The 19,309-nt window shown below is 36.8% G+C and overlaps 1 protein-coding gene across 1 annotated transcript in view; it reads right to left on the minus strand.

Moving 5' to 3' along the window:
• Positions 1–1,042: 1,042 nt before the first annotated feature.
• The window catches only part of PRKCA (protein kinase C alpha), a 484,269-nt gene continuing 466,002 nt past the window's right edge, over positions 1,043–19,309 (minus strand). The window contains exons 15-17 of the mRNA XM_072645482.1: positions 14,569–14,676; positions 12,753–12,893; positions 1,043–1,867 (exon numbers count right to left, since the gene is read on the minus strand). Coding sequence (XP_072501583.1) covers positions 1,703–1,867; positions 12,753–12,893; positions 14,569–14,676 — 414 coding nt within the window. The 3' untranslated portion in view covers positions 1,043–1,702. The remainder of the gene's footprint in view (positions 1,868–12,752; positions 12,894–14,568; positions 14,677–19,309) is intronic.

Here is a 19,309-nt window from a genome sequence, read left to right on the forward strand (position 1 = left end):
AATATTGTGCATGAACTAACAAGGAGAAATTTGCATTAAGAAAATAAGTGTGTCATCTCAGAAATACCTTTTGTCTAGAAAATCTCTCTCTTTCTCTCTCTCTACTGTTTTATGTATGTGTGTGTATTTTAGAAATAGAAGCAGACAGATACAACAAAAGCCCAACTTAATCATGTAAAGTAGCCATTCATTTTGGATAGCTGACCTATGTTAAAAAATGAATATACTGAATACTGATGACAGTCAGCAGGAGATGCATTGAGGGAGAACAGAATCATGGCAGCAGAACATGAAGCTAAAATCTAAACAAGGGGGGAAGTTGCTTAGAAATGAGTACCTTCACAAATATAACACAAAGTGTGTCTTATAAAATTATTATAATACTCTCTTTATACTGCATACAATTATATCAACAGTATAGATTAAGATTTATTATAAACATGCAAAATTCATTGCATGATGCAGATGCAAAACATAGTAAATTCCTTCTAGAAATTAAATGTTTGGGGGAATTGGTTTTCATCCAGGCTAATTGATTCTACATCTCCAGGTGAATCTTTCAATGGGAAACAGAAATGGAAAATGAAGCCTTTTTGGTTTTCTGTCTAAGTAAACTCAAAAGGATAAAGTTTCCCAACCTTAGGGACGGACTCTCTAGTTCAATACTTCATTAAGTTATTGTACATAGTACTTTCATAAACAACACTGCAACCTATCAAATAAATAAGTACAAAAGGGGATAAGGGTCACAGCTCAGCTTCTTACTAAGTTAATAAAGTCAGTAGCAAAATATTGTGTTTTGTGAGATTGGCTAACAATGCTCTTGACTAGTGGCATAATTAACAATGGCACCCTGGATCTCAGAATAATCTCTCAGAGATTAACATGAACATAAATATGGAATTTTTACTTTTGATCTGAAATGATTTCACACGCTACCTTAGCATTGTCCTTAAAATATTTGGCCTCTTAATAGAAATGCAACTTAAAACTAGTTATCAGACCAGCCAGACATGATATGATGAATTTGTGAAATATTTGATTTTTTTCTTTTCTTTCTTTTTGGTCTTTTACAACTGAGAGCTGATGGGCTGTGGCTGGGTTATGAACAGCCAATATTTGGGAATGTTTAGCTTGCAACTGTGTCATCATCTGCACTCTCCTGTTCCTTCTTGGTCTTTTCTAGCATTTTTTTTCATTAACTAGCAAAGACCATGGTAATGCCTGGTTCAGTGAAGTGTCCCCTCTCCCAACACAGTGCTTACTTTCTGTGCTCTCCATGCTTCCATTCCAAAGACTGTTCAACTGAAGAAATCCTCAGCCTATCAGATAACGAGAGGGCTCTAATCTGAACTCTATAATGAGGAATTCTATTGATGAAAATTGACAGGTGAAAGTTAAAGAAAATATATCAAAATGTACCAAAAACGGGTTAAGAATTTGTTTGCTTTGTAAGAGTGACATACAACCAGCTGTGGCTCCTAAAAGGCTAAACTGGGTACTATATCAACTTTTTACTAACACAATGTTTCTTGGTTGAAAGTGAGATCCTGAATGGTTGATCACATTTAGACTTCTAACCCTACAATTTTCAGGTCTCCAACTGGAATAAGCAACAAGACTGAGACCTTAAAATTTTAGGAATTAAGGAACACTGTGAGTGGGAGTAGGGAACTGGGGATTTTGTTCCTGTTGGTCATTTTCATACTGCACTCTGCAAGATGGGGTGCAAAAACTGTGGATTGACATAAGAGAACCCTTCAAAATCGGCTTGATCTATGTTAGCAATGACCAGTTGATCAGGTGGTGTTAACACTGGCTGTCCTCGTGTAAAGAATTTGTCAAAGTTTTCTGCTCCTTTGCCACACTGTGAAAGAAGAGAGAAAAAGAAAGGTCAGTCAAGAATATAAACATAGGAAACATCTTTGGGGGAAGCATTTGAGGTTGGAGAATGTCTTTTGAAAGCCAGCTCTGATTAAACAGAGAGGATTTGGGAGGAGTTTTTTATAGCAGGGTTGCTGGCATTTAAAGTTCTACAAAGTGATAATAGTGCAGACTATTCTAGATTCTTAGCAATAACATTAACACAATTATCAGATACTTGGCCAACTGGCTGATTTTAGAAACTTGTGTTTCTGATCTGGTCTTGGCTAAACTTTTAGTTTAATAATTAGCTAGTAGCATTGGGAGAGTTGCTCAAGAGTTACTATTTACTGTTCTTGCTGGGTTTTGTTTAAAAAATAGATCTGTTCTTCGCTGATTTGTTTAAATCACTCTCTTCTCTATTACTGGCACATTTCTTTTTACTGGATGCGCACCTGGGTGCAACATGAATTGAAGAAGTTTTGACGAATTGGACAAATTTACTCTATTAATCAAGAATAACTAGTCCTAGGCAGAGTAGTGGAGGAAGAAACATTGACCTCTGCCTTCAAATCAACTTAGATAGGTAATCTATTCCACTTATACTTAATATCAGTCCTGTCTTCAATTTGTAGGATGATAGTGATTTAATTCTAATAGGTTGCACTTCTGTTACGCTTTTCCTCTAAAAATCTCAAAAGGCTTCAAAGCAAAGATTAAGTTTCTGACATTCACATTCTCCTCCATGAGTAAGCCACTTCAAGCATGCATAGTTCTTTGGGAAATGAAAGAGACCTCCAACTCAGAGCCAAATGAGAACGGCAGTGGCAAGCTGCTGCATCCCTTGGAGGCTGATATTTTGGGAAGGTCTTTTTGAATGCCTGATTAATCAAAACTCATCTGTTGCAACAACTTATACAATCTTCATTCAGCTGATGGTATCCACTGCTCTGTCCTACTTTAGAGAGAGATCAATTGGCCTTGTGTCGATATTAACCTTTGCCAGGTTTAGGGAGGAGTGTTTGCTCAAAGAGAACCACATTAGTCCCCAAAGAGAAGGAATGAAAAACAGGTCAAGTTCTATTTCAATTGGCTGGAACCACCTCTTCCTCTCAGGTTTTTAGGTTCTTCAGTATTAGTCCATGTTAAGATTTCATAGCCTCACACTTTCTCCCCGGATATGATCATTTGTAAATCACTTTCTGCTCATAAGATAGATAAGTCCTAACTTAATTGCCCAAACAGCATTTAAAAAGCAAACACTCTAAAAGGTGAATCTACAAAAATTGACTTTTGAATAGCCTTGGGTTTAATAAAACATGTTCCACAACACTGAATTTCAAGGTTTAATTCTATACCTGGGTGATTTTTAACATCATCCTTTGATTATAAAGACATGTTTTATAATAAACAATGCATAAAGCCACAGACAGTAGTTTATCTGTTTCCTTTAAAATATTTCCTTTTGTTCTCTTCTTTGCATTTAAAAAATCAATATTATTTTTGTCAAGTTGTACACATACTCATCAAGCACCTATTATATGTCCTTGCCAAGGTAACCCCCCCTCTCCACACATAGGAGTGATCCTATTCCATCCTATCTTCTTCAGTGATTTTTTTTACAGAAGTGTGTAGGATTTTGCTGAAAAAAACAAAAACAAAAACCTTTTCCTCTGTCTTGATATAATCCCATGGTTTTTGTTGTTCTTATTAGTAATATAGTCAAATTTTTCTACTTTCCTCCCTCTTTCTCCTACCCTTCTAATCCAATCATTTGTGATCTAAACACCCTCTAGAGGATCAATATGGATCTGAGCTGAGAACATAAGGAGAGATACAGAGATTGAAGGGTTATAAATAAAACCATTATGGATCCTGGATTTCTTACCTCTATTCATCAGGATATACACAGAAACCTTATTATAAGAGTTATGTCACGTGCAACTTTATTAGCTGTCCATGGCAGCTAGCTAGCTCAAGCTTTTGTGGTAGCTTTGTCAGAGCTTAGGCAGTCCATCAGCACACACATGAAAAGAAACAGCGGGCACTCCTTTAAATAAGGGTAGCAATTGACAGCCCAAGCAAAGATTTCCTACATTATATACGTATTCTAATTGCTTCTTGTGCCCATCACACATCTTCTCATCCACAGCACTACTTCTGTCATCATGCACTATACAAATGTTGTTCACCAACTAGCTAGCTTTGAACAGGAGAATGGACCAGAGAGATCTAAAACAAACTGAACCCTAGGGTATAAGCCCACTCTGAGTTAAGCAAGGATAATCTTGGTCTTCCACATTTTTTTTATGTTTACTTTTCATCAAGCTTCTCTCTATAGTCAAGGGATGGGTGTCAGTGAGCCTCAATGTTGCTCCTTGTGTGACTGAAATATTCATCTTGTGAATGGAACATTTTCTGATGTTTACATTGCAAATAGAATGTTGGCCTTGTAGACAAGAAAATGGGGAGTCGACCTCCTCCTTCTGAAACATGCTGCCTATTGACCAGGGGCAAGTCATACAGCCTCTCAGTGCCCCAGGCAATAACTCTAAAATTCTAAGTTACAAGGGAATGGCTGATCTGTAGAAGCGGAAAGAGATTCTAAACTGGGAGTTTCCAAAGAAGATGAAATTCAAGATGTAGACCAATAATAATAATAAAAAAGAAGGTATTTCCCTTGCTTCAGCAATTCCTTAGTCTGGGCATGGTTCTTTGAAGGCTGCAATCTGTTAGATAAAACTATTAGTTAATGAAATATACTAAATAAGGATCAGTAAAGTCTAGTCTGACAAACCAAAACAGGGTCATTGATATGACTCAGACTGGGTAACACAATGAATAAATATTCGCCAAATTAAATTTAGTTAAATTCAGTGTATTTCAACAAGATTTCAGATAAAATATCTATTTAATTAGATCCAAAGTCTTGTTGGGGAGATTGGGGGGTAATGTCTGTGGCCTGCTCACACTAGCCTTCCTTTTATTCTGTGGGATGGATCTGATATGATCTATACTTAGGGTACTGGGAAGAAGCAATATATGTTTCTGTCTCTCTTTGGGCCTTTATTCTTAACATTTCATATTTGGAGACATATCTTCCTGTCATTAGACTGGAAATACAGGGTGAATAAGAGTAGCATGAAAACACTACCACAAAGAAAAATAATCACAGAAAAGAATAGGAAGGGCACTGAGAAAATAAAGAGGAAAAAGCTATTTCAGGTTGACTGTAGATGGGAACTAGAAAAGGCAGAGGATAGCCTTTCATGTTATTTAACATAGCCCATCCTGTGGCAGTATTTACAAAAGGATGACCTACTTATTTTAGGTGCACAGTTTCATGTACTTCTCATCCTAGGAACTTGCCTTGGTTTGCTTGTCTGTCTGTTTTTTGGCCAACTAGCATGTGAAGTATTATACTAAGTAGATGCATTAGTGTCTACACCAGCAGTGTACACCAGCAGCACTGTGGATTGTTCTTTGATATGAGAGCTCAAGGACAAACCAAAAGCTACCTTCACTCACTTCTGTTTACCTGATAGGTCCCCAATTCAAGCAAGCATATATATGGCTTTAATTGTCTGGCATGGAATGTCAATACTCTGAACAATGGAGCAGGGTCTTTTGGGCATTGACTGGTAATTCTGTCCCCTCTTCCCTATCTCAGAAGATCAGCATTCTCAGGGAAGACAGTCTCAACAGCACTCTGTTGCTTCATTACCAATACAAGCGGAAACACATGGCAAGGGTTAAAAAGGGAGAAGTTAGTTTGCTGATTTATTCACCCATGGTTCTGAAAATGTGCTCACCGAAGACTTTGAAGACCAATGAAGCCAGTGCATTTTGGTACAGAATTTCTGGGGAACAAGAATGGACATAATAGAATATTTGGAGAAGGGTCATCTATCAACTGTAGAGATTAAGAGTTGGACTGGCATAATCACCACTTACAAAAATCTCCCTGTGGATAGAGTACTGGATTTGAAGTCAGGAAGACCTGGGGTCTAGTCCTGCTTCTGGAAATTTACTAACTGTGAGACTGTGGTTAATGCACTTTAACCACTCACAGCCTTTATTTCCTCATCTGTAAAACTGGAGTAATAATACCTTATGATACCCACCTCATAGGGTTGTTATGGGGCTCAAGTGGGATAATGTAAAGTGCCCTGCAAACTTTAGAAATGCTAAGTCAAAGTTATCTGTTATTAAAAATTCTTTCTATGGAGTACATGCTTGGAAGCAGACTCCCATATGTTTTAAAACAGCTACAACATCTTTACAATCCTCTTCTCTCACTTTGCCAACATGGGACACTGACAAATTATCCCAGTAAATGGAAAGTCTATCCTGGAGAAAATTTTTACTCATAAGCTTTCTTGTGAATACAAGGTTAAAGGCTACATGATATGAAAACTCAGTCTCTACGGGTCTGAGAGCTACATGTTACATGTGGAGGCAAAGATTCAGGCTTCTCACCTGCTACAATGAATTGTGAGCTTTTTGAGGGTAGGGATGGTTTTTATCTTTCTTTGTTTTCCCAGTGCTTAGCATAGTATTCAGTGTACAGTAGATGCTTAATAAATGCTTATTGACGAGTCAAACCTGGTAATGTAAAGGGTAAGCATAGGCTCTTTCTTTACACTTTTTACTTCTTTGCACTTTAACAGTTTGGGGAATATTAGGTCCCCTTTCCTAGATGGACTTGTAGCAATAGCTATCATGAGAAAGAGTGGCACTTTTTATTGAAAATGTACAATTGGCAACTCATGGGCATTTATGTGACTGCTCACTACCTGGGAACTCTGGTGCATGCAAAAATAAGATAAGAGACTGAACCTGTGATTTTACTGCTATAGGAAACACAGGTGAGGACACTCCCCTCTATCAGTGTAGATTTCTTGGCAACTTGTAGTCTGAGGGAGCTGCCTAGAACAATGAAATGTTAAATAACTTGCCCAGTGTCAGATAATCAGTATATATCAGAGGTATGATTTGAATCCAGGTCTTCCTGGCCAATTACTAAAGCACAAATACTCCATCTTCACACTGATTATTAAATATATAATTTTCTTAATATCATAGAAAAATATAAAAATTTGTAAGGAACTGGTTTCAATGGATAGGAAAACTGCTTGAATGTGATAATGCACCATGGCGTCACACCAGGATTCAAGTCCTAGCTCCAACAGTTATTAACTATGAGACTGTGGTTAAGTTGCTTAATCTCTTCAAGCCTGAATTTCCTCACCTATAAAAAATGAGGATAAAATATTTGTAGTATTTATTTCACAATGCTATTGTGAAGAAAACTTTTAAAATGGCTCCATATAAATGAACATTTTATTATTCTCTGAAAATGGAGATCCTAATACTAAAAGCCTCAGAGCTATTGTAAGAAAAAATGTTTGGTGAATTGCAAAGTGGTATGTAAATATAAATTTTTATCATTATCATTGTTATCCAAGCATAAGATGACCACTAAATTGAATCCAGGCTCAATTTGACACATTAGACTTTTAGGACATTCAGTCAGTGTTGTCAGTATCAAACCTGTTCAACTTCCAGAATTCATGCCGCTGCCACCACCACCACCACTACCACCAACACCACCACTGCCACCCGCCACTGCCATCATCATCATCACTAGCAGTTATATAATTCTTTAAGGTGTGCAAAGAGATTCGCAAATATCTCATTTTATCTTTACAACAACCCTAGGAGGTAGGTGCTATTATTATCTCCATGAAACAGAAGGGAAAACTGAAGAAAACAGAGGCTAATTGGTTTGTCCAGAGTCACATAGCTAGTAAGTGTCTGAGGCAGGATTTAAACTCAGGTCTATATGACTCCCTGTCCAGCACCTAATCTACTGCATCACCAACCTGCCTTTACCACTGTTACCATTTATAATTGAAAGGTCCCCAGATCCCCTAAATATTGGTATCTCTCAAGGCTGTACTTTCTTCACTTCTCTCTCTCTGTCTCTCTCTTCCCTGTCTCTGTCTCTCTCTCTCTCTGTCTCTCCTCTCTCTTTTTCTCTCTCTCCTTTCTCTCTGTCTCTCTCTTCTCTGTCTCTGTCTCTGTCTCTCTCTCTCTCTCTCTCTTTACTTCCACTGCACAATTATCATCTTTAAGCAAGTAGTTTCCACTTCCCTCAATTATTTCTGTTCTACAAACTTAAGAATTAACATTTTTGGCCTATTTTATCAGTCACAAACCTGCCATAAATATTCCTCTTCAAAATTAGGTACTTCATGAAAATTTAAACCATATTTAATGGTTTAAATTGGTATTTTAAAAAGTACACTATTATCTCAGACAATTTCAACTTTTTCAAACTACAGGAAAGCGAATAAGAAATATTTTCACTGTGAAGCATACTGAGAAACATAGTTTACTTTTAAAAGTTTTTCAAGTGGAATGGGAAATCCAATTCAGAGAAAAAATGTCAAACAATTCTTCACCCCTACCTTCACACTGGAATAAGAACCAAAATTGGTTTTTAATATGTTCTTTATGATTCCACTTGATAAAATAACTTTTGTAAATTTCCCAAAAAGTCTTTTATGGAAGAGGGTTGCCCTGAAGCAGCTTTGAAGTCTGTTAACTGATGTTTTTTGGAGTAATGTTTTCATACTATCTTATCTTTCAAAAAATAATTATAGGGAATGTTCCCAGGAGATCCTTTGGTCTCCTATGAGTAGTAAACATGAATAGGTTCATCAGTAATCATAAATACTATTTATTTTAAAATTAACTCCTTTTTACAATTATAAAATTATTCCCCATCTTGGCAAACTGATCTGACATGATATGAATATAAAATGTCACATTCCATTTTTTTCTTCATAGCCCCATGGAATACCAAACATCCCTGCCAGATTATAGCCTATTTTTTAAAATTTTAATTACCTTACCACAGTAATAGCCTGACTTATAAAAATTTAAATGATTGAAAACCTGAAATGCATTCTAAGACTATAATGTATTCTTTAGAATGAAATTTCACAGAAGAATAAATGAATGCTTCGATCTTCAATTTCTGAAAATGAACAGTCTATTGACATTCTGTGAGCTCTAGAAATGAGGATATTTTTTAAAAAGTCATTTCCTAGCCATAGAGGACAAGGCATATTTGCAGCTAGGAAAATTTTGATTCCCAGAATAATCTTCATTTGCTCTCTTCAGGGTCCAGGCTTTTAAAAAATTTTTTCTCAAGTGAATTTTAGGGACTGGTGTATTTGTTAAATTTTGAGTATTGATGTATTTCAATAGATGTATCTACTCAAGCCAGGTTCTAATCCACTGGAACCTAGTGGAAGAATTGAGAGTCAGAAGAATTCTGTCACTAGATTAGTAATTTTTACTCTTTGGATCCCAAATGTCAAATCTGTAAAATGAAGCCGTTGGACTAATTTATAGTCTAGACAGCCTACAAAGCTAAAAAACATAAACTGCAGTTAGATCAGTTTATATCTTTATTTTTAAAAAGTATATAAGAACATAACTTCAATCTTTTCTCCCTACTGTTAATGTATCTTTAAGAGACTGGCACAGTATTTGTGAATTTAGACATGACTTTTTCCTTGTAAATAAATCCTAGAAATTACATTCTTATGGTCTGCAGTGTATGAAGATAGAGGTAGGGTAGAAAGAAGATAGTGCTAGAAAGGGTGCTAAGCTAAGGTAGCAGAGGGAGGAAAACAGGTATAATTAGGGTTCAGGTATAACAGATGTCTGATTTTAAGGAACTTAGAAATTTAGGAAGGTCCAGGAGACTCAAAGGGTATCACAAATTGTGGTTCGGTAATCAGGAAATGTCTAAAAGTGGTGCAAAGTAAAAACTCCAGGAATGAAAGCAAATAAATTTGTGTACACGTTTTCATAAGAAAGGCTAATTTCCATGTAAGGTGACAGTGGGTTGGTGGGGCTTCTTGGAGTCAGGAAACCTGAGTTCAAATCCAGCCTCAGACACGTACTTGGTCTCTGACCCTGGGCAAGTCACTTAACCCTATTTGCCTCAGTTTTCTCAACTGCAAAATGAGCTGGAGAAGGAAATGACAAATCACAGTATCTTTGCCAAGAAAACCCCCAAAAAGGGATTGTGAACAGTTGGACATGACTGAAATGACTGAACAACATCAACAAAGTCCCAGGGTTAGGTCCTTTTTTCACAGAGTGTGTGTTATTATTCTATATAAGAATTACATGGTCACACTCTTCCAATTTTTTCTCTTAATTTTGAAATGTACTTATCATTTCAACCTTTTTCACACCAAACTTCAAACAACACAATCTTTTTAAAAACTATTTGAGTGGTAATAGTGAAAATATACTTCTATCCTCTAAATATCTAAGATTTTGTTTATTAGTGTAGGTATTCTCTCTCTTGCCTCAGAGTCAAATGTTTACAGACCTAATAGTAGCTTTATGATTTTCTATTGCCCAAATTTTTATCATCTGTCTGGTGGCTGGTACTCAGATATCACTGAAAGCCTTGGCAGTATGGTAGGACCATCAGAACTCTTGGAAACTCAGTGTCACTTTCATGCCACAATAAAGCATCAGGGTAGGGCTTTTTTTTAAATGAAGGATGATATGGAGCTTGAATTAAAAAAAAAATTAATGAAATAATCTCCAGGATTAAACAAATTAATAAATAATAATGAGTTAATATTTCCATAGTGCTTAAAGGTTTGCAAAGTACTTTACAAATATTATAGTCATCCCTCACAACCACCCTGAGATTGATGCTATTATCATGTTCATTTTACAGATGAGAAAAATTGAGGCAAACGGAGGTTCAAATGATTTGACCAAGGTCACAGAGCTAGTAAATGTGAGGATAGATTCAAACTCAGGTCTTTCTGACTCCAGATTCAGCATTTTATCCATTAAGCCAACTTGCTTTCCTTCCAGGACATATGTGGGGCAGAAGTGAGGATGGAGGAGCTGTTTCTGGTAACAGTCCATCAAGGGTAAATCATATTCTAACCTGCTAAAATAACAACAACACTTCATAATTTCTGTTGCACTTAGTTTTAGTGTTAAAATAACTACCGGAAAAGTGGAAATTAGGTGAATAAACAGAATTTATATGTATCTTAAAATGGAAGTCTGTGAGAAAATAAGACAACTTTGCAGAAACTCATTTAATTTAGAAAGTCAAGAATGTCTACATTTTATATTAACTTTAAAATCAGTTTCACTATTTATTCTCCTATTACTTCATTGAAGAAAATATTAGTTTTCAACTGGATGACCTTGCATTTTCTGTTTCAAAAAAAGTCAGGTAAACACACGAAGTAACAAAGAAAAACAAAATGAAATTCTGCCTACACTAAACAGGGAAGAATTCATACATGCTTCTCTGGCTCAGTCCAGGTTTCTGGGCTTTGTACTTTGGAGACCTGGGATCATAAGGCAAATCCCTGAAGGTTACTGGCATCAAAGAGAAAGGGAAAAGGAAGATGAATAGGGGTTGGTTTTAACATTCTGGTTTAGGAAGAAATCAACTGACTAGATTAACATTGGTTTTTGTTCAATCTGTGCTGAAAGTAGCCTGAAAAAATAAAATTAGACTCAGTCACCAGTTTTCTTGTAGTAGGTGAAGCACAAGCATATGTTTGATGATGAAGTTCCTAGTTTGCATCTAACAAAAGGGTGTGACAAATCAGTCAATTGGGTAAGAAACTGTGTGTTGTGAGGAATCTTTTCTTTGGTTGATAATAGTGGTTGCTTCCTGTAAACTAACCCACAGATTGCTTTAACAGTGGCCTGTGCAATAGAGAGACCATTTCTCAGAATCAGAGTTTAAGGGTTGGAAGTTTTCTCAGCAACCATTTAGTCAAACCTATACCAGAATATTCTCCATTTTATACAGAGGATACAGTGCTATGCCTAGATTTTGAATCTTCCTGAGTTCAAGTCTGACCTTAGACACTTCCCAACTGTGCGACCCTTGGTAAGTCATTTAACTCTATTTGCCTCAGTTTCCTCAAATGAACTGGAGAAGGGAATGGCAAGCCACTCCAGTAATTTTGCCAAGAAAACCCCAAATGTGGTTACAAAAAGCTGGAAAGGACTGAATGACAACATTCTCTATTTTGAGAGGAAGCCTTTTGGCTATGAGTGTTCAGAAACAACACCAAACCACTAGCTGCTCTCTGAGAGATATTGATGATGGAGAGGTGATCACATGCCTTCATATCATTTGCAAAGGGTTATTTGATGAAAATAAAAAGATTTTCAAATAAAGGAAACTCAAAACCAAATATAAGCTGAAGTCAGTGGTCAGAAAACTAGTAGTAATGGAATAACTAACATACACAAAATAGTTATGTTAAGATGTTAAGTCTAGAGGTAATAGTTGAAGCAACTATGTCAAGGAATGAATGAGAAAGTAAGATATGAGGAAATTATGATGTGGTTATGATAAACTTGAGGATTTATTAGGGATGTGGGAACCAAAGAAAGCAGTACTAGTCAGAACTTGTTTTTATGATCATACAGTACATATTAAACATGGTTCAGAAATATCACTCCTACTAGGGGTGAGTGAGCCAGGGTAAGAAATCTCATGTTGGATATGAGATTATAGGAGTTAAATCAATCCTTGCTCAACTCAAGTCATTCTATGACCATAGAACCATAAACTAATATTTGAGGCCAGATCAGTTTTGCCATCCTAAAGTGAACAGCAATTTTGATTACATGAAACCAAATAATAAAATTGGATAAGTCTTCAGAAGGAAACAGGATAGAGTAAAAAGCTGGTCATTCTCTTTGTTCTGGGGCTGCCAAGTTATCTTTTTCTTCTTTCCAGGGAAATGTTGTGACTTCACATCCATGTTCTCAAAGAAATAAAGTTTTCTTTCTTTACTTACTACTTTAGGTTTGAATGGTGGTTGGATCTCTCTGTTCTCCAGTTTTTCCCAGTCAATTCTTCTGAAAAATGCATGTTCTCTGATGTCCCTTTCTCCTTCAGATCCACAGCCCAGGCGTTTTGCAGGATGCTTTGTCATTAGCTAGGTAACAAAAGAATAGTAAAAGAAAAAAGTGGCAATCTAGTACATAAACTTTCTTTTCTTCATTCCATTCTCTACTTCCCCCAAGTCAACTAAATAAATGAATTTGTACTATAGTCTTCTTTCCACCATAATTTTCATGATGATAATATAGGGTAAGTAGTATTGAATAGTTCTGAAAAATATCATGAATGATTTAAATGGTAATCTGCCTGTAGGGCCAATTTTACGAATTTTCTTAGATTTTTAATTTCTTTTTATCTTTCTTCCATCTTCTGGCACCCACTGAGATCTTGCTCCCTAACACCCGATCTTTGGCTATCTCGTTCAAGACTGGTTGTACCAACATTTAACTGGATCTTGCTTTCTCAAAGCACTATAAAGCTTTAAGCAATTTATATAGATATAGTCTGTGGTGTGGGTATGTGTGTGCTTGTTTTCATGTGTATATTTCTTATTTATGAGCTGGACCAAAATCTTCAGAATTGTGTAATCATATATTAAAAACAATTGCAGAGACAACTTCTGTTAATCTGTTTGCACTGTGAAGTTTTGAAATAATAATAGACCGGAATAGGGGTAGGGAACCTCACGTGGCTTCCTAGATCCTTGGGCTTGGCCTTTTGACTGAGTCCAAGTTTTACAGAACAAATACTTTAATTAAGGGCATTTGTTCTATGAAGTTTGGATTCAGTCAAAGGGCTGTACTTGAGGACCTATAGGGTCACATGTGAACTCCAGGCCACAGGTTCCCCATCCTTCGCCTGGAAACTTCCTTGATGGCTGGGATTATTACTAATTTAATTAAATTTATTATATTTACTAAGTATCTATTATCTGCAAGACACTGTGTTAGGTTCCATTGTTGAATAATATCTAGTCCCTGCTGTTAAGAGTCTGGCAGCTGTTGCCTCTGTGTCTTCTGTACTGCTTACAAAGACTGGCACCTAAAGGAACCCTGCACATGGCACTGCATGAATGAATGAACGAACATACCTGGAGGTTTCCCAAAAAATACCTGTTCCATCCCATTAACTGTGATTTGTATTTCTCATTCATTTGTGAACTTAGATGAGGAAAGTTCATATGGGGAAGCTTATATAAGGAAAGATTGCTGAAGTCAAACCAATCAATGAACCAAATTAACCAAGTAACAACAGTGAGTTGATTTTATAGAATTCTAATTAAGGGTGTGCTGGAACTGTCAAATTTTCAGTATGAGCATTTACACTTTGGAAATAGGCAATTACAACAAATCACCATTTCATTTATGGTTTTACTGATTGTCTAGAAAGTGTTAATATTGTAGATTAAACTTGAATCGTGTGCATCCTTTTTTTTTTTTTTTCCCGAGAGTCCAAGTACATTGCTCTATAAAAATTACTTGTGTTCAGGAGTGTAGATGAAGCTTCAGGGAATGAAGTCATCACCAGATTGGAGACTTGGTGACTAGAGGATAATACTAATAACTGGCAATTATATAGCAAAGTGCTTTGCAACCATTATCTCATTTGAATCTCACAACACTTCTGGTTCCAATTTAGGGCAGTGATAGAAGAAGGGTATGAATCCATCAGCTCACAAGTGTTGGGTTGGTTTGAAATAATTCAATTTAGTCAACTCTTTTGGGTCACAGTCATAATAAACTGCTGCTAAGTAAACAAGATCTACTTACTCCTTTGCAGATGGAAACAGCCTCTTTGGACAATGATTTTGGATAGGAAACATTGTGTTCCATTATGGACTGGAAGAGTTCATCCTCATCTTCACCATCAAATGGAGGCTATTCAACAAAAAGCAACAAAGATGTGAAAGGATTTAAAATGATTAATTCATTAACGCTACTAATAAAGAGTTCCTTTGGCAGGGAAGGGCACAGTGTGCTTCTATTCACATCACAGGCTTCAAAGTTACCTCTAGTTAGCTTAAGGGTTTATTTGATTATCTTTAATTAGATTGATGGCAGTACAGATTTTTTTCCCCTTTGTCTCTTTAATTATCTTACCCCAGGCAACCAAAAACAATCTGCAGGGAAAATCACTTTTGGTTAATATTTTTTAATGATTTGCAAATAAAATATAATTAATCCATTTATTTTATAATCACATGTCAAACAAACTAATTATGACAAAATTTAGGTTACAGTAGGGAGGAACCCTCTCTATCCACCTCAGTAATTCATTTTAGAGCAGGAACACTTCCAACTGAATTCAGAGATAACATATAGTCACTTACATGTCTAATTTAAGGGTTAATTTAAGATTATATCTGCCTATGGGGTCCTATATTGACCTTCTATGGTCCCTGTTTTCTTCTATCCCTGAAATTTTCATAGTTAGAGTTACGCTGCCATCGTCATCATCAATTGATAATAAAAGTTAAGAAACAGTGAGGACTGGTCTCTGTAAGTCCAGAAGACTTGGTTTCAAGATGTATTTAATGTTATGTATTTGTAGATCTGAGAATGGATCTATAGGCTTCAGAGACTAGCCAAAAATGGTTTATGACACACACAAAAAAAGGTTAAACGAATACGCGTTCTAAGAATATCAGTTGCAAATCAAGTGTGATTGGCATTGGTAGACAAAGTTTCCTTACTGGGAGTTTCTTATATCATTGAATTCATGTCTCACCCCCTCCAAAAATAATGATATTATTAATATCACTAACGTCAAATCACAAAATGAAAAATCACGTAACTATTTGGAAACCATGAGATGAATAAATAAGGACTCTTGATTTCATAGAGAATTTTTATATCATAAGTGAAAATGATTTAGGGTATTGATGATGGAGTACAAGCCCAAGCCAAGGCCTTTTCTCCTTGAATCAGGAGGGCTTTTGTCACATTTGCTTGCAGGGCCCTGGAAAGTCTGGCTTTTGGTGGGGGAGGGGCTCCTTGGATTCCCCTTCCATTTCTCTCAGCCCAGATACTCCCTATCTGATCACCATTTAGCATTCTCTTCCTTTGATCCAGGCATTCTTTTGATATTCCCGACTACTTAGCATTCTCTTGAAGTTCCAGTTGCCCAGCTTGGATTGTGGATTGTCTGGACTACCAGCCACTCCCATTAGGATCCTCCCTGGGATTGATCTAGCAAGACCATCCCTGGGACCAGAGACTACTTGGTGACACCTGGATTCTTCCCTCAGTCTTTTTCTGTATTTAAGTTCCATCTCACCTTCATGAAGGTGCTCAGATTCAATCCAGCTCAGACTCTGTCTAGCTGAGATTCTCTCTGGCTTGTGAACACAAGCATTACAAATGCTTAGGCTCCTTAAGAGTCAAACCGGTATGGCGAATCTTTAATAAACTTTGTTTTTCTTTGACTTTATGAAGCCTCGTGTCGAATTCTCTCGAGCGGGACCCAGTGTGTCGGTATTTTGGGGTCCCCAGAACCTCTCAAACCTCAACACTGAGAGAAATGAAGTCTCTTAGAAGGGTCTATTTTTTATTGCGCTCCATGATGTAAGAGGGAAAAGCAGAATAAAGGAAAGACAGGTTTGGCAGTTGCTTTACTGTTTAGAAAGAAGTGCTTACGTGTAATTGGATAACATCATGACCTGGTTAATGAATAAGTGCTTGGGCTTTGACCAGAGACAGACAGCCTGTTGAATTTGCATTTCTCTAACTTTAACTTTAAAGGGTGATAGTTTCTCAATGTCATTTTAACAGTTATTGTTAGTTGAAAGACCTTTCAAATGCTTCACTGATTTGAAAACAAAAAGGAATAGGATTTGCCCAACTAGAGGGTGATTAGGATTAGAGGGGGAACAGCTAGCAGAGAAGCAGGTGTTTAAATTTCTAAATGAACTAACGTCGTCAAAGTCTGCAGTTCAGAGTTGTGAGTTACCCTGGACACCTCTCTCTCATGGACTTCCCAGCAGGTTTCTGTAAGTGTGTTCCCATTCTCTCCCACAGATATGAGTATATATTGGTAGGAGAATGTGACCCAGTTTTAAGATATTCCTGCATTTGCTTTAATAATCTGTAATGTTATTACTTCTTATGCCTTATTGTTAAGTAAATGGCTAAGTTTAAGACCTAAATGTGTCAACTGCAAGTAGCCGGGTAGGTACAAACGGAAGTACAACAGTGGCAGCTTGAAAGCTGTAGAGACTAGTGGGGGGAGTGTATTCCCAACAGGATTACACCGGAGAATGGGAGTGTAACCTTCACGGGGCAACCTGTCAGTGTGAGACCAGACTAAAGTGAGTGACCAGCCTAGAGAGTGAGCAGGTATCTACGTTTTCTATATTAGTGGTATGAGGAACTATAATGTGGATAGTCATTACATACAAATGTACATTACACATAAATAAAATCTGGGACAAGATGAAGTGACAAGAAGGTCTCCTCTAGACTTTTCTCATCAACAGACTAGGGCATCAATTAACTTATCCCAGTATCTAACTTTCACCCTGGAAGGCACAGAGACACACAAGCTGTTTCAATGAAGAGGGAGAATAATGTACTGGGGTTGGGGGCAGCAGAGAGGTAGCATAAAGATTGTAGGTCTCAAAGACAGAAGTAATACTGGTGGGTTTTGTAAGGAGGATAACAGACAAAAGAACTGAAGAGTTGCAATACTTGGCCAGATCTCACTATACTTTTTTTCTGGGGAAACCTATTAATCTTATTACAGAACTGTCTTGCATTTACATTAACTGCTTCAAAACTTGTGTCAGTACTGTCCCTAGAATTCCTCACTGCTTTTGGTTAAAACGCTCATAATTAATTAGCAATGGGTACAGAGAAGTGGCAAAGTAGATAGAGTGCTAGAGGAAGTCAGAAGCTCTGACTTTGAATCTGGTCTCAGAGGCTTATTAGTGGTGTGAACATGGGCAAATTACTTAACTTCACTGTGTCAAGTTTCTTTATCTGGAAAATGAGGAGATTGGTTTCAACAACCTCTAAGATTTTTTTCTACTTTTAAAATCTATGATCTTAATACAAATGTGGACATACTTCTTGCCTAACAAATCAAAATCTCACATCGAATGGGGCTCTATGCATCTTGTGACTTTCATGGGAAGAATTTTACTTAATAGTTAGAAAAGTACAGTGGAAATTAGAGAAAGTTCTGCCTCTGTATGAGTAATTCAGGAACACCAAAGGATAAGAACCAAACAAGAGTTTGTCAAAAAGGACTGATTCATCCCTTTCATAATAATCATGTACTGGATTAGTCTGGATGACAGAAACATATAGATAATAAAATCAAGGGTCTGTGACTGACAGCAGAGTTATTTTTCTCAATTACCTTTCTTTGGATAAAGTCACGAGAAGATTCTCCATTGAAACTATTTCTGACTGGTTGTAGTTGTACCTCACCCCCTCACTTCTTCTAGATTTAAGGAAGGGCATTCCTTTGGAGACCATTTTTTTGTGAAGGGCACCTGCCTGTGTTGTATGTTTCTTTAACCACAATAGTTAAAAGTAAGCTTCATACTGATCACTCTTTACTATCTCTTGTCATTTCTGAAATGGCAAATGCTAGGTTAAAGATAATATCCTTACTGTCTTTCAGATCACAGAGAGGTGACATGGTTTCAATTTCCTTCCATGTAAGATTCCTTTCTCCTTCAAACTCTTACTTCTTATCAACTTTTCTATCACTGTCAAAAGCACCTTCATTCACAGGCTTGTAACTTGGTATTATTACTACTCACTCTCCCTTCACATATCCAATCTCTTTTCAGATCTTGTCATTTTTATTTTCACATCTGTCCTGTATGTCTCTTCTACTCATACAGCTGCCTCTCCACTAAAGATCCTCATCACTGTATGTGTGAACTATTGCAATAACATTCTAATTGGTCTTTTTGCCTTGTCAATAAATTGAAATGGCTCCTATTACCTCCAAGATCAAATATAAAATCCTCTGTTTGACATTTAAAACCCTCACAATCTTGCTTAATTTCATCTTTCCAGTCTTCTTACAATTTATCTCCCTCTATGAACTCTCTGGCTGAATCAAACTGGTCTTTTTCCCTCACACATAACATCCCACCTTCTTCTTCTGTTGCTTCCTCTTCCTCACTTCTCACTTACACTCCAGACCTTTGCAATCTTACTTTCAATATTATCATTCAACTGAAACTGCTCTCTCTAAAGTTATCAGTCTAAAGAGACTAGTCCTTATGCTCAACAACTCCTGCATTTGACCTTTCTGTTCTTGACCTCTCCTTCATGGGCTCCTTTGATCTTCATTCATATCATCTCCCTTAAACATGAATATACCTCAGAGCTCTGCCCTAGGTCCTCTTTTCTCTATCTCCTCTCTTTTGATGGCCATTAATTTCCACATATTCAATTATCACCTCTAAGGAGATAATTCATAAATCTAAAGATCTTATCTGAGCTCCACCCACATCAACCATGCTTTTTGGACATTAAAACTGAATGCATTAGA

Source organism: Notamacropus eugenii, chromosome 2, assembly GCF_028372415.1.
Source record: "Notamacropus eugenii isolate mMacEug1 chromosome 2, mMacEug1.pri_v2, whole genome shotgun sequence".
Classification (NCBI taxonomy): Eukaryota; Metazoa; Chordata; class Mammalia; order Diprotodontia; family Macropodidae; genus Notamacropus; species Notamacropus eugenii.